The 16,474-nt window shown below is 39.9% G+C and overlaps 1 protein-coding gene across 1 annotated transcript in view; it reads left to right on the forward strand.

Moving 5' to 3' along the window:
* The window catches only part of CDH6 (cadherin 6), a 54,939-nt gene extending 40,992 nt beyond the window's left edge, over nt 1–13,947 (forward strand). The window contains exons 8-12 of the mRNA XM_032182308.1: nt 1,576–1,712; nt 6,029–6,150; nt 6,976–7,093; nt 7,181–7,432; nt 11,285–13,947. Of these exons, the coding sequence (XP_032038199.1) occupies nt 1,576–1,712; nt 6,029–6,150; nt 6,976–7,093; nt 7,181–7,432; nt 11,285–11,775 (1,120 nt within the window). The 3' untranslated portion in view covers nt 11,776–13,947. The remainder of the gene's footprint in view (nt 1–1,575; nt 1,713–6,028; nt 6,151–6,975; nt 7,094–7,180; nt 7,433–11,284) is intronic.
* The last annotated feature ends 2,527 nt before the right edge of the window (nt 13,948–16,474 follow it).

Here is a 16,474-nt window from a genome sequence, read left to right on the forward strand (position 1 = left end):
AAATTTTGACACTTTTAGTCAAATGACAGGAAGAATAAAGACTAAATCAACTAACAAGGCATGCCTATGCAAGTCCTACCAAAAAAAAAAAAAAAAAAGTTTGCTGTGCGAGTACCTTTGAATCTCATTTGGTTGCTTCCATAGGAACTTCATGTGTAAAAAGATAAAAGAATAATGAATACCTACAATAATTTTGTTTAGGAAGGTACTAGACACTAAGTTCTTATTTTAGAATAAGACCAGTCTAATTTGATGTGGATACTCTATCCCTTTTTCTGTATGTTTTATTTGAAAAGGGAAAACATGCAGTTACAAAATAATTAGCAAGTTATTTTTTTAAATATAAACCTTTCTTAAAATCACATTTCAGCTGGACTCTTCTATTCTCTCCTGCCTCCATACAAGATTATTCTCAGAAGTTAAGAAACGCTACACAGGCCCTGGGAAATCTGTGCAGAGTAAGGGACATGTCACACAGCTACTCCTAGGGCAGAGCAGGGAGTGGAAATTTTTTTCACCCTCTGCCTTCCCCGCAGTTCTGTAGTGACAATGAACTCTGCCTGTCATTCTCCTGGCCCAGTTTTCATCTGACTGCATGCCAGCTCAGTCATGTCTTTATCCTGGACTAGACACAAGGGATAGCTGTAGCTTCCTTGCCTCCACCGATGTGGCCTGCAAGGAGACCAAGGGAGGACACTGGGCTTCATAAGGCTCTGCCCTGGACTGTGTGTCAGCACACATTCAAGCTAGAAACAAAAGCAGAATAATGCAGTTGTATTCTTGCTTTAGCAACATCATAATTTATGCAAGAATTTGCATGAGAGATGAAATGAAGCAAAAGCATCTGGATCAGGATAGTAGGACACTGTCCCATGAACTGGAGTGTTCACATTTAAAGTTGGATTCAGTTCATCAGGAAAAAAAAAAGTTCAGATTGAAAATTGCATCTGTATTTAAGCTCTGAGCTCCTCCAGAGCCTGTTAGCATTCATTTTCACGTCTAGATACCATCAAGCGGGGCTGAGCACATTAGTTTTAATGAATTACTGCAAACCTGCATGTGAGAGGCACTGTGGAACATCTGTTCCATGCCAGCTTGTTTTTTTTGGGGGGCAGTCTTTTTAAACACTGGGAAGTGAAAGGCAGGAACGCGCCCCAGCTGTCAAATCTTAAATCAGAAATGATGTGGAACAGTTGAGATATCAAACCATGAAAAGAGGGTTTGATAATGGGAAAGACATCTCAGCCTCAAAATAAACTTCCTATCTTTCAGGGCACAGACTTCACATTTCTCACTAAAAACAAAGCTTTGATGATTCTCCGAGGTATGTAAATTCCACAGTAATTCATTTATTCAGTGACAATGCCCCACCTTCTAAATCAAATCTCCAATGTGTCATTATCCAGAAGCTCAGAACAAGCTCTTTGAGTGAATATATAACGATGCTGAAGACTGCGCTGAAAACAAAAGGCAACCCCATTTACTGGGTGTTTTATGTCTAGTCTTAGAAAATGGTTAAAGAAGATAGAAATTAAAAGGAAAGCATTCTCCTAACCCCTCTCTCTGTATTTGCAGATATTCTGTAGATCGACACACTGATATGGACAGAGTATTCAACATCGATTCAGGAAACGGTTCGATATTTACTTCAAAACCCCTTGACCGGGAAACACTGCTATGGCACAACATTACAGTAATAGCAGCAGAGATCAGTAAGTCAAACCTAAATACCACTGCTGTCCCTGATGTAATGAATTTAGCTTTCTAGCTGAGTGTGTGGAAAGCACGGCTGGACAGATGTCAGGTTATATGGATAGTCCACTCAATACTAATGAAGAAGCTGAAACTCTGGAGGAGGTGGTCTGCAGCTTTATGTTTACTAGGGACACCGCACATCAAGAGGTAACTTAGCTGAGCAGGGAGGAAGGCAACTATGCTATGTTTTCTGATCACTAATAGCCATTTTTTTAATGTCCTTTGAATTCACAACCCGTATCACAAATTTGTCTGTTGGTCTGTTGCTTAGTTTAGGACTGCTCAGAAAACAGTCATCTTGTGGTACTGCTAATAATCGCATTTATTTTAAGAGCTGAATTGCCAGGGATCTAGATAAAGATGTGCATGCTAGCCGTTGCCTATGACTGTGAAGCATAGTGGAATGGTAGATCTAATGTTGCCACCAGTTCTGTGACTGTCCCAGAGTCTTTGTACAGTGCAGAGGCTAAATGACTTTCTTTTTTTAAACATGATCTGAGAGAAATACAAGTTCTACTTTCTCATTTTGCATGTACGTGTGTATGGCTCACTCAGCTGCAGTTCTCACTATGGCGAGAAGAGTGTAACGAAGGGGTATTTCACTCCAGTTTTCTTTGTTCTTTAGGTCTTTTTAAAGCTGAAAACTGAAGTGATACAAAACTAGTGAGGCAAGCAGATGGAGTTGTATGAGAGTAGTGCACTAGAGCCTACAGGAATTATGTTTTTTAAATAGTTTTCCCCTTCTTTTGAAAGCTTGCACCTTTTTATGCTAGGTATGTGGTTTTAGCATACCAAACACTCTGACTTCTGGCTGACTTAGCCAGTTGTTTGTGTTTCTGTTAAGTCTTTGAAGGAGTGATCTAGGGTCAAGAGTTGTGCAGTACAGACTGAGCTCATGGGTAGAAGAGAAGTGAAAAAATAAACACCTGAAAAGGACAGAATAGCAAGAATATTTAGCAAGCTCACTTGCTTTGATCCCAGTGGAATTGAAATAATATACACTACAGCAAACTGTATACTACCTGAAAACCAAGTTAGCATCTATATGAAATACCCATTTCAGTCCTTGACTCCTCCCCTAAGGGCAGACCTCCTGGGCCAAATGCTCTCAAATAAACCTTTTGTGTCTGACACAGGTTTATGTCTTAATTACAATTCCTCTTTAGTCTGAAACCTTCCAGGCTGCAACAAGCTGCTTCCCAGGCTGTGCATCACTGAGCCCAGACCGAATTTGGCGTAACTGGGGTAGATGCCTTCCAAAGGCAATTTTCTTGGCTGAAATTCAGCTACTCTTGAAATGAGCCTTGGTCTGATCCAGGCTACCACACTAATTTTAGTCTCAAGAGACTAGACTGGAAAATACCACTGCTTAATGCTCCTGGCTAAAACCAGTCACTTCTAGCAAAGCTAGCTACTTCCCATTCCACTAACTTAGAGCTAACCATTAATTGCACTCAGTGACACCCCATCACATCGAACTCCAGGTATATTTCACTGAAGTTAGCTAAAAGAAATAGCCAGTCAAGTTACGGGCAGTACACGCACTCAGAGAGATGTGTGCTCCCTTTTTTTTTTTAAAAAAAAAAAAAGTAAATAAATAAATAAATAATAATAATAGTAGTCATGAAGAGAAACATCTTTCAGTGCTGACTGTTCATAATTTCATTTGACAGTAGAAAATAAATGGAAATGCAGAAGTTGTTTTGCTTTGAATTTTCTGAAATTGCCAGTAAGCATAGCTAGCTGCATTTTTAATCTTCTCTGTTTTCACCAGCATGAGCTGCAGTTGCTCAGCAGCCCTAAGAATCATGCTCTTGGTGTTGCAAACAAATACTTGGTGAAAGACAGGCTCACTACATCTGCCACACTCTGAGGGAAACTGTTAATAAAGCTCAGATCCCAGGGCTTCTGACTCTCAGATGCCGAATCACAGCCAATTCGCCAGAGACAATTCTGAGAGCATTTTATAATAAATATTCTTTACTTAACACTTAAAGTTAACTCAAACATTGGCAGGACGTTGAGGCTGCATTCAGAAAAAAAAATAAAAATCTTTAGTGGTGTGATTGCTGGCTAAACAAAACATAACACTACAGAGGAGAATAGATTTAAGCAGATGTGTCTCTTTCATATGGTGGACATTTTTGTTGGAGATGGAGCTCAGTAGTAATGAAAGGATAATGCAAACAAATTAATCTACACCAATTCATTTGCAAAAATAATTTGAAAGAAACAAAAAGAACTTAACGATGCATAAATATCTTTCAACCCATATTGCCATGAAATCATAAAAGAAGGCCCCTGTCCGTAGAGCATGTAGTATTTATACTGCTACTGTTTATTGTAGTATCATTTTCAATTGTAGGGATCTTAAGCACCTTGAAGAAGTAAAATGAAAATATGTAATGAACAGTTCCAAAAAAAAAAAAAAAAAGGCAGGAAAGAAAGAAATTGTAATTCTTGGGAGGAAAAGAAATGCATTTGGCTATATATTTAAATGCATTTGTTAGAAAGGTATACTCTTATAAATAGTCCTCCAAGTAGTCCTGCAAATTCAAATGAATACATTTGATTTCCACCTATTATAAAAATTCAACATTTATATTGATGTATTTTACCATAAAATTCAGCCTAGTCTATATTGTACATAAACTGATATTTTATACATTGAATGAATTTAGCCCAATGGTTTATATTAGAAAGTGTTTTATGCCTAATGGAATCATATTAACTTCAATGGGCCTGTGGAGCTTTAAAGTGCAGTATTTTGTCCAAATGACTGAGCTCTGTAATACAAATATACAGCGCCAATTTTGGAGAAGGCATTTTCAAATTTATAAAAGTTTGATAAATACAGTAATAGGGCTTTTATTAAGGCTTAACTCAACAAGTTACTATAATGAATGTTTGTAGAAGCATGTGGACTCACAGATCTGTACTTTATTCCACTATTTTTTCACTTGGATAATATGTTAAAATGTTTTAATAAACTATATTTACATGGGTTGGAAATGAATGTAGCAAAATGCAGTGCAAGTCCTCATGAAAGGAAGGGGCTAGGTATTTATTTTAAACAAAACTCATTTCAGTCCCATTCATTCCCTCCAATTTCACTCTTGCACTCCCACAGCCACTAAGGCGGGTATGTTATGTCTAGGTGAGCTGGTTTGGATCATATTTGTGTGATGTGGAGGACAAAGGACATTGATGTAAATTCCTGGAAAAAAATCTCTTGTTTTCCTCTTGATTGGTGATGACCAATTGGTTTGTTGGCAGGTCTTACTCTTTTAGGAGCCACCGGTCACTGCAAAGTGTCCCTTTGCCTCAGAATCATGCCTATTTTCTCTTTCACGCCTCCCAGGCAAGGTTGCTGCCCATTGCCTTTCTTTCCTTATTTTGACTATTTTTTTGACAAAAACCTCTCTCCTCTGTAGTCCAACAGGAAGAGGAATGGTCTATACAATGTGCTGTATTTCCAAATGTTTCCATTTTTGTATGTGAAGTTAACAATATTTTTATCAGTATTTTACGGTCAGATATATCCTTGCCAGTTTCAATCTCCTGATCCTATCTAGTTCTTAAAGGTAAAAGAAAAGTTTACATATAGATACCTGCAGATTTTACATAGTGCTGGTGTTCTTCAGCTGATACATTTTAATATCAACTCTAGAATAGTAGCCAAATCAATCCACAGCAGGTTAGAAAATACCTGTGATCACAACAGCAGTTATTATTTATTTATCATAAGAGTAGTGATGGTAGCTTAAGGAACTTTGTTGGGAGATTGCAGGGGAGGGAATATTGTCTATTATGCATGGAGAGGGAACAAAAACACAAGCCCATCTTTCATGACTGTTCAGTCGTCCCGTTTCAGAGATAAGGAAGTTAGTAAGTTCTGGGAAATTTGTTACCACCAAACTGTATCAGTTAGGCTAATACACAGATTTAATTTAATTCCATTATTAGGTTTGTATGTGTGTATATATATATGAAACATACATTCATAATCATACTTGGAATGTTCAAAAAAGGAATTTGCAAACCTTAAAATCCTATCCAATCTTAACTGTGTAGCTTACACAGAATCAGTGTGGTGATAGAGCATGATTTTGTCGAATTCACCCCATAATTCATTCCACAGGAATCAGGAGAATATAATGAATGAGAAAAGAATTAAGGCAATGAGGCCCCAAGTCTGTCCTTTTCTTCTCCTGCACTGGGTCAGTAGCTAGGCTAAATAAAATCTCTGTTCTTTCTGGTTTTATCATTTCAGACAACCCAAAACAAAGCAGCCGTGTCCCAGTGTTCATTAAGGTTTTGGATGTAAATGACAATGCTCCAGAGTTTGCCATGTTTTATGAGACCTTCGTCTGTGAAAATGCAAAGGCAGAACAGGTGTGTTGCGTGCTTGTACTAAGAACATATTCCAAATGAATTGAGTTTTTCTACTACTCTTGCATCACCTCATCAGGAGATATACTTTGCATTGCATCAAACTGTCAGTTTTGCAAAATTAAACTAAACAGTGGCTGCACAGTACCTGATTACACTTAGTATTCTTGCAGCTAATGTGACACTGTGTTTTACACCTGTTTTCCGTACTGTGCCTTGTTATCTCTGATTCATTTTCCCTCTGTGATTCTCTGTTATATTCAGGCACCTCCACTGTCTCCTTCAAAAACTGTTACAGGTCCTGTCTCTGAGATAATTATTTTCTGCCAGATAACTCTCACTCTACCAGTCCCATTACTAAATGGTTCAAAGTAGCAAATAATTTGAAAGAGTCAGCCAAACAGTTCCTGTGATGGGGGATTTGGTTAGATGAACACGTAGCCAGCTTGGACTGTCTCACCTGTCATTTCTGTTGCCTGTCACATGCAAAGATTTCCTACCCAGCTGGAGTGGCATCAACCCAAACCTGCTCTCTATGTCAATGCAATTTCCCTGCCAGCTTTCAGATTCATTATGTTACTGGCTAACGGCATGGGATACAATAGCCTGATGATCTGAAACAGCATCAGTAGCACATGGATCACTTTTGTTAAGGTCAACATGGCAACGTCAGCTGCCTTAAAGCAGGAAAACAAAACAAAACAAATAAAACAAACAAACAGACAAAAAAAAAAAAAAACAACAGTTATATCACTTTACAATCCTACAGTAGATAAATAAATGTAAGGTCCACTGACTTCAAAGGTAATTTTGTTCTTATTGTTTCAGCTGATACAAACATTAAGTGCTGTTGATAAAGATGACTCTTACAGTGGACACCAGTTTTCATTCTCCTTAGCTCCTGAGGCAGCCAGCAGCTCAAACTTTACACTCCAGGACAACAGAGGTGAATTTCTAGGAAGACCTTTCTTTATTATCTCACCCTTGCTTTCAGTCTTCAGATGAGTATAAAATGTGTGTTTTGTGTTTCCAGATAACACAGCAGGGATTTTCACCCGAAAAACCAGGTACAGCCGGCATGAAATGAGTACCTACCTCTTGCCAGTGGTAATATCAGACAATGACTACCCTATCCAGAGCAGCACTGAAACAGTGACTATTCGAGTATGTGCTTGTGACCATCGAGGAAAAATGCTGTCCTGTAATGCAGAAGCCTTGATTCATCCTACCGGTCTTAGCACTGGGGCTCTTATTGCCATTCTTCTCTGTATCATTATATTACTTGGTAAGTGGCTCAGTGGCATTTTGTTGCTTTCACAGTTGAATTGGGTTTGAGCATTTCACAAAACAATCAATCAAACAAACAAACAAAAAATGAAGGTTTCTCTTCTTAACGCTTTCAAAACAAACAAGAAATTCAAAAGGCTCACCTCAAAAGAAATGGCACAAGGGGGAAGAGGGTAAGCCTGCCAGATCAAAGCAATCGGTGTCACAGATGACAGGGACTTATTTTGCATTGCTGCAAGTGGTTATACCAAGGCTAGGGCAAGAGCAAAGCAGAGGCATTTGTGTGTTATCCTGCATTTTTATTATTGTATGTCATCCTTTGAGGGATGCTGGATATGTGTGATATATTCTGTAGTGTGTACAGAATACATCCCACCTTATCTTCCCTGTCTAAAAGCTAGACATGTCCAATCAAAATGAGGCAGCTGAGCTCTACCCTCTGCTCAAGGGAAAGAGACAGGCACCTCTAGAAAGCCATCCATCCCATCCCGTTACTGGTATCTGAGGAGGACGAGACTAATTACCCTCTGCAGGGTGAATATGACTCTTACTGTTGACCATAGAAAGAGGCGAGATAGCTTGGTTTTAACCAATTAAGTTGCCCTGTCTAACGTAAGGGGAAACGAGTCACACTCAGTCTTTCTGGTCTTCTGGAAAAGGACGCTGAAATAGGGTGGCTACTAAGGCACACTCTCACATCTCAAGGATGTGCAGATATCTGGCCACAGCACTTACAGGTGGTCACCTTTTATTTTCTTTTTCTTTTTCTTTTTTTTTTTTTTAATTTAAAAAATAAGGCCAGTTTGCAACATCTCTCACATTCCTGTTAGGCAACTTCCATCCCTCTTGTTCAGCAAACGGAGAAGATCTATCCAACAGCCATTAGCCATAACCTGTTAGTCTGAGGAGAACCGTCCAACACACCACAGTCAGTCCTCAGGAAGACTTTATTAGTCACCAATAGCATCTGGCCAGGAAAGAAGGGAGTCAGACCAATTTTGTAGCAGAAGGGACAAGCAGAGGAGAAAATGTTTCCTCAGTGATTTCACTTGTTTCTGCCATGCTTGTATCTTCCTCAGACATGCTTATCACCACTGCAGAATCACCCTGATCATTAGTTACTGTTAACAAATGACTTCCCTCTCCAGTGATAAGCCAAAGACATGTTGTGACACTCAGGCTTTAACAACCTAGTCATGGCTTGCCCAAATAAGCACTATCACCTCTTCAGAACAGATTCCCACAATAACAATCGTGCTCTTAATTTGTCATTAAATTTATTTTTCAAAACGTTTTATCATTGCCTCTAAAGATAGAGCTCAATTTGCATCAAGTTCCTTTCCAGAAAAAGAAATCTAGTGCTGCAGATAGTCTTGCACTAGTTAATACAACTGTACTCATTAATATCAATCTGACATTAAACGATTTCCTGTTTTATGTCAATCGAAAATAATTGATTCTGTGTGCTAAGCAGCACTTTATGTCAATTACTGCTCACGCCACCATGCACCATAAGCAGATTTTCAATTAACTCAGCTATATAATTTTCTATTTTCAGGCTGGTTGCAGGGTTTGCATGTGCAACCACTACTGAGAGAAAAACAATACTCTGGGCAGACCTGAACCACAATTTAAAGTTTAGCAGCAACAAAAAGTGCCTGTAAAGTGCTGGGTTTATTTTCAGATTGAGTAAGCCTAGCAGCTTATCAGGAGGCCTCAGATATTGCTAAAAACTGACATACAAATAAAGGTGATGTACTTTAACATATAACATCTTTTTTTTTTTTTTTTTCCTTTTTTTTTTTTCCCTGCAAGTTCCAGTTGCCTAGAATATTCTGTGTAAAACCTTTTTTTTTTTTTTTTTTTTTTTTGTTTTGTTAATGAGATACTTTAGAAACCCTTTCACATAAAAACTATCAATCCTATGCTTTCTCAGATAATTCTGCCCCTCACTGTTACAGGAGCCCATTCAAAATTGACTGTATTTTTCAAGTTCTCCAAAATTTTCCCCAGCTATCATTGTTCTCTCACATAGACCCAGTTTCCTGAGTAGGGTCAAAGGTTTATGCTCTTAAAGACAAGGCTTCTCCCTTACTGCACAGCAGCACAAAGAAGCATCGCTCAAGTTAGGGCATTTATGTGACCCCATAAGTAAATCGTCATCGCTGGGGTGAGAGTCTGAGGCTTTCACCATCTGAACCAGTCTTCCTCATTCTTCCAGTTTCACCACATTACTTATTTCCTTTTGACTTGTATTATACAACAGACAATTCTTGTGGTAAAGACATAGTAAGAATTAGACTATTTTACCTTATCATCTCAGGATCCCTCTACAGTCAACGTAGAGAAAGAGTATGAGGCACTTTCACAGCATGCTTGAGCACACCTGCAGAGAGCATGTAGATCTAAGCAATTCTCCAGGGAAGAGAATTAAATAAATAAATGAAAACAAACAAACAAACAAACAAACAAACAAAAACAAACTAAACATTAAAAAAAAAAGGGGGGGGGGGGGGGGGGCAACAGCCAGCTTTTTGTCTGTGAGGTGAAACTAAGTTTCTATGGAGTTAAATTTTGCTTTGGGTATATCCTTAGTCCTTAGTATTGCCCTTAACAGAGTTACAAACAAGGAAGGGACTGCAGGCAGGGAAAAAAAAAAAAGTCTTAAAGTTACTGTGCTTTGACTCATACCATTTTAGAAATACAGTTTTAGAAATACAGCTGACATGAAAGATAACTTTGATCCACCTTATCGTCTCATATCAATGAGTTCAGGCGTTTTCTGATTTGCTTTGCTTTGCTCTGAAAGAACTATAAAGAGCAAGATTTGTCTTTTTTCTCAGAGTTTGCAAGCAGAGCTGAAAACTGGGCACTGTGGACCTCAGACTACCAAAGCAACAGTGATAGTAGTAATACATCCCTGCTTCTTGCTGCTGTTCATTTGTAAATATTCAGTCATTTACCATTTTAAGACAGAATCCAGCTAAGAAATTTGAAATTAGCTTCAAAAGGAAATAAAACATTGAACATAGCACAATTCTCCAACAGTACCATGGATCATTATTGAGTAAAAATACTTAAGTTTAAATCGGGGGCTTGGATAGAATTCCTGCCCTCTCTGTAATTTAAATGTATAAATTTACACAAACTAGAATGAAAAGCATAAGATATCTGTTTGAGAAATCTCATCCCTGTCAGATTAAACAAAACCATTGCTGTATGTTGGCAGGCTTTAAGATTTAAGCTATGTAATTTTTAAGGCAAGCTACAGACTTTTTAATGTGGCATCCATTGTAAAAGCATGCCAGGAAAGTTAATACAGCTTGGACTTTCTGCTGGCTGAGACTCCATATTCCAAACGTTTCCAGAGGAGGAAAGATTTACTGATCTTGAAGAGCAGCTTTGCTAACCTTTTATCGTAGCCCAGTAGATACTAGCATAGTCCACAGCACAGGTTTCATTTCATCCCAGAGGTCCAAGATACATAACACTGCAGGTTGGTTGTTTTGGGGAAGGTGTTTCTCCCTTCCCAGCTCTCCTGAAACTAATTCTGTTCCCCAAGCAATGAAGTTGCTGTTTGACTCCAGTAAAAACATGCCTACTGACAGAAAGACACTCCACTTCTTGCAAGCTTGACATCTCCTTTCATCTCGTACCCACCCATGCCACCCCATCTCTCACAGTACTCACAGACAGAACACAGTCTAAAAGTTGGATGTGTACGTCTGCAGTTTTGCTAAACATCTTAGAAAAACTTGAAATGTAAGCCCTGGTGCAGCATTTCGCCTGGGTTTTAATGGAGTTGGGGATTAACTTTTCCCTTCCTCTCCCCCTGTTGGTTTATTTCTAGTTACAGTGGTGCTGTTTGCAGCACTGAGACGGCAGCGGAAAAAAGAGCCTTTGATTATTTCCAAAGAAGACATCAGAGACAACATTGTCAGTTATAATGATGAAGGTGGTGGAGAGGAAGACACCCAGGCATTCGATATCGGCACGCTGAGGAATCCCGAAGCCATAGACGATAATAAATTGCGCAGAGACATTGTGCCAGAAACGCTTTTTATGCCACGGCGGACTGCGACAGCACGAGATAACACGGATGTCAGAGATTTCATTAACCAAAGGTTAAAGGAAAACGATACAGATCCAGCGGCCCCCCCGTATGACTCGTTAGCAACCTACGCATACGAAGGTAATGGTTCTGTGGCAGAGTCTCTCAGCTCCTTGGAGTCGGTGACCACGGACGGAGATCAGGACTATGATTACCTCAGTGACTGGGGGCCACGGTTTAAAAAGCTGGCAGATATGTATGGCACGATGGACAGTGACAAAGACTCTTAATATGTTGCCTTTTTTTTTTTTTCCTCCCTCATTTTCAGAAACAGCATTGAGATATGTGAAGTGGCTATTTCTTTCTATTTCTCCACAGCTCTGTGAAAGGGTTCTCTATCCAACCGGTTCCAGTTGTCTAATGACTGCAGTCTGTGTGGATCAGCTGTCAGAAAACTTTTTCTAATATCATTTTATGAGCTTCCAAGAGGCAAACTTCTTATTTTTTAGTGCATCCGGTTTACTAAGCCAACCTTACAGGCACAGCAGTAGTGGAGGGGAAAAAAAAAGATCAGATGGGGAGCAATATTTTTACTTGTTCTGCTTATATTGTAAATTGGAGTATATTACTGTTTAAGCTCACTTGCTCTTTTTACTTGTATTCAGATTATTCAGCTCAGACGACTGCTCTGTCGATTGTGTATTGCACATCCCAATGTAATGAGGTACCCTAGTTTAACCTATGTATTATAGTCAAAAGTAGTGGTGATGGAATGAAGGTTTATTATACAAGTAGAGTCAGCTGAGAAAAAAACAAATGCATTTTACTCATGAGGAGGGTAGTGAGGCCTAATGGTCATTTAAATCCAAGTCTTTTTTTTCAGAACTTGCCATTGCCCCCAATGCACTGAATCATAGAAACACATATATATAGTTCATTGACTGCTATGTATATATTCTTCTGACCTAGCATTGCTGGAGAGATGTGTGTGCATGTGTGTGTGGTCAGTAACCCCAATCCAGTTCTTAAGTGGTTTCCCAGTTCTGACCCAGACTTGCCTTGTGATATGGAACAAGTCATCTAATCCAACTCCAGATTGAACCACAATTTAGAGGAAGGAGCAGAACATAGCTGTGCTTTTCTTTGTACTTGTGATAGTTTCCACGTGCACCGCAGTTCAGTGGTGAAGGCCACTGTGCTGGGGAGGTAGGAGTCAGGCTTTTCATATCCATCTACTTCTGCCTGTTCCCACGTGCAGGAGGGCAGCTGTAACCTCAAGGTGACTGCCACCCATTGAGTCAAAAGAAGCAAGCGCAAAGGAGGAAGGAGTGCTTTTATGTCCTAAACTCCCCTGCCAGGGTGTCTTCTGACTGATTCTCTGCCCAGTTTTGCTATCTGTAAAGTGGGGAAATAATGCCTACCTCATCAGGATGTTGCAAGAATTAGATAAGTCATTTGGAAAATACTTTACAGATGGACAATGCTGGTATTCTGCCAGAGGAAGTAATTTCTCATGCTTTTTTGTCTCCCTTCACCCCAACCCCCTTTCAGATTCAAGCCTTGAATGCAAAAATAAGTGAAAATCAATTATCATTCTAATGGCCTGAAAAGTAGGGTTTATAACTTTTTTTTTTTTTTTTTTCATAAACAACTCAACCAGGGTTGTTAAAGACATCACCAAAAGGTGACAGTTTAATCACGTCTTTCCATGGGTGTGCTTATCTTCTTTGCCAAGCGAAGTAATTTTTGTCCAAGGATGAGGGCAGGGAAGATGCCATAGTCTCAGGCCAGAACAATTTTCTCTACGTATGACTTATGCACCACTCACTCTTTCTGTTGGTTGTCAAACCTATACAGTGGCTACTCTTCAAATCCAGTGATCTAGGAGAGGCTAGTTGGAGAAAACTCTAAGGGACAGCCATGGGACATACCCAATTCCAGGAGCTAGGAGCACCTCTTGGACCCAAAGTAGGGATATGGCCTATGGCACTGTGCCAAGGAAAGAAGAATTTTTATTTTTAATATACCTCATAAATAACTAATCTAATGTATTTTATTTTGAAACTGTATTTAATACTAGAATTACAGGCATGGATCTATTTCCTTCCTCCTCTCCCCTCGAATTTTTCGTGAATCAGTTTGAAAACTAAACAACGGCTCCAATTTACTTTAAAACATGAAGAGACAAGGGAAAAAAGTTAATAAACAGAAAATTAAAAGGGATTAAAAATTAATCCCTGGAATTCATTACTCCAAGAGAGTTAAATAAAGAGAGTAGTAAGATTCCAGAGCATGAGACACATATAAGCACGATGACATAAATGCAGGATTTGCGGTGTCCCGCAGCACTGGGAAGGACGCCTTTGCAGTGGGGAGCACCACACGCTCGCAGGCTTAGGGCAAGGCAGCTAATGGTTTACAGGTGCCCAGCGCTGCAGCTCAGATGGGTTTTCAGAACAGAGGAGGCCAGAATTTCAGGGAGCGCTGATCCCCAGTGCCGCTGGTGGAGGCCTCTCAGGGGTCAGGTGCCCAACTCCACTGCATAGCAGGGCTGAGCCTGCACGGCAGCAGTGACACAGCCAGACCCTTCTCTTGTTCTCCTCAGGGCCTCTCTGCAATTTCAGATGATAATCTTTGAAAGCCTATCCCTTTGTAGCCTCCTAGAAATCAGTGTATCCAGGAGGCAACCTGCCTCAACCCCAGCCCTGGCACAGGAGCAGGCCGCCTGGTTTCTCAGTGGTTTTCAGACACATAGTAGGAAAAGGAGGTGCTCACACAGGCTCCTCGCTTGGGGCTACGCTCAATCCCTGGAGACAGCGTACACTGAGACAGCGTACCCTTCAGGGGCTCCTCGCCCTTTTTGTGAGGTCCACCTGCAGCAAATTGCCTCAAAAACTCAGGGCAGAGCTGGATGCCGAGAGCGATCAGGCCAATCCTCCCCACACCTCAGACCAGTGAGCCACAGCAGAGGTGGCTGCCAAACCTTGCAGGCCAGGGGTTGCCCGAGCATATTCAGCCCCACAAAACCTCCCTGGCTCACCGGGGAGAGGGAACTGTGGCCATCTGGCTGGAGGCAGCCCGGCCGCAGCCCTGACAGTAGCAGGCACCCCGCCAGGCAGCGCCCATTACTTCCACAACAGGAGGACTGCTCACCTCCTTGTAACTACTTCCCTACCTTTGTATGGTGACTTTGTCGAATTTAGTGATTGTTAGTGGCAGTTCAAGCTCAAGTTTATTTTTTTTCTGTCCTCTTTTATTATTATTATTATTTTTTTTTATTATTATTTTTATTATTTTTTTATTGAAAGCTGGTTCTATCTTGTCCACTGTGTGACACAGTAGATAACAGAGTGGCTTCTTGTGCCTGTTGTGTAAATATATTATATATAAAATTATACAGTGTCACCACAAATACGGTGCCTGAATAGCAAATGGATTCTCCTAGGAAAACTCAAGGCAAACTCCATTCAAATTCTTTATTATGCATCTAGGTTTTAAGGTCTATTTTTTCTTGCAAATTAGACAGACTTAGCATCCCTCTCACAGCAAGAAGAATTCAATTCTGTCTTTTCTTCTTGCTTGGCAGTACCACAAAGTGCAATTTATAAAATCAGTACTGCATATTAAATATTGAAAGTGCCATATTGCAGTGGATACAAAAATTCGCAGTAGTATTTCTTTGCACCTTGTTGCATGCCAGCGTGCTAGATGATAGAATTAGTATTTAACAATGCTTTCACACATCGCTAGAATTGTCATTTATAGATAAGCAAGTGTTAGATTAGGGGCTATAAAGTGGGTTTCAAGGCTGTTTTAAGCCTGCTGTTCTTACAACCACACCTATTTGAAGAGAAGAAACATTACTAGTAAATTTAGCTAAGCCAGGCAGAGATGAGCAACACAGTTGGCTTTTAATTTGGAAATGCATCTGATCTAACAATAGGGGAGCTATTAAAAGATACCGAGGAATTCACAGGGACCTGTTTACAAGGGAGACATTTCCAGCCTTGCTATTGCAGAACAATAACATCTCCACACTTGAAATAGAATAGCATTTCTAACACAGTGTATTCCATCCCAACTCCCAAATCAACCACTTTATTCCAGAAAAGGGATTTTTATTCCAGAAGAATGAATGTTTCAGGTTAAGAATCCCTCTATCCCTCAGCAGCAACAGTATGTGAAGATGCAGCAAACCAGCGCGCCTGCAGACGGTGCCGACACGATTGTGCCAGGACACCTCCCCATGCAGACCGGCCCTTGGAAGAGAGCTAAGGCAAAATCTTGCAGTGAGCTCTGAACAAAGGAATTTGGGATTTTCCAGACGGCTCGACTGGCAGTACCACAGGGCTGGAATATGTTCCCAGACCCGATATGGATGGATACACTATCTAATCATAAGGAAAAAAAAAATCTCCCACAAGAACAAGTTATCTATGTTTCAGCTATTGCTTATAAAAAATGTCTGGGAAAGATCCCAAGTAGAAGAGAAACACTCTACATGTAACAACAACAATATTTTTTAAATTTGTCCTAAGAAACAGATATATTTTTCTGATGATTGTTTATATTGTTAGCTGTCAGGTCTTAGTTCATTCTATGGAAAGGTATTTCATAGTTGTTAAACACGAATGGGAGAGGCAACTTTCAAATGATCCAGTTTTGGAAGTAAAAGGGCTGCATTATAAGGCACAACATTTTCATTTCTCTGTCACGAAATAAACTAACAAAAACCATTAACTGAATATTTCTAGTCCTACAGAAATACAGTGGTCATAAAGGAGTGGAACAGGGAGAAATGCCTTTGGGAATGTGTGCACATGTACAGTATGCATAAAAAGAAGGGAAATAATAAAGGGAACATTGGGAGCTAGGCATGTTTCAAAGTCAGACTTAACTGTGTTGAACAGGGACAACAGTGCGCAGTCACTTCTACACTTCCAGACTGCGTACAACAGCCAGAGGGAGACTGGTGTGGATAGGAAGACA

This window comes from Aythya fuligula, chromosome 2, assembly GCF_009819795.1.
Source record: "Aythya fuligula isolate bAytFul2 chromosome 2, bAytFul2.pri, whole genome shotgun sequence".
NCBI lineage: Eukaryota > Metazoa > Chordata > Aves > Anseriformes > Anatidae > Aythya > Aythya fuligula.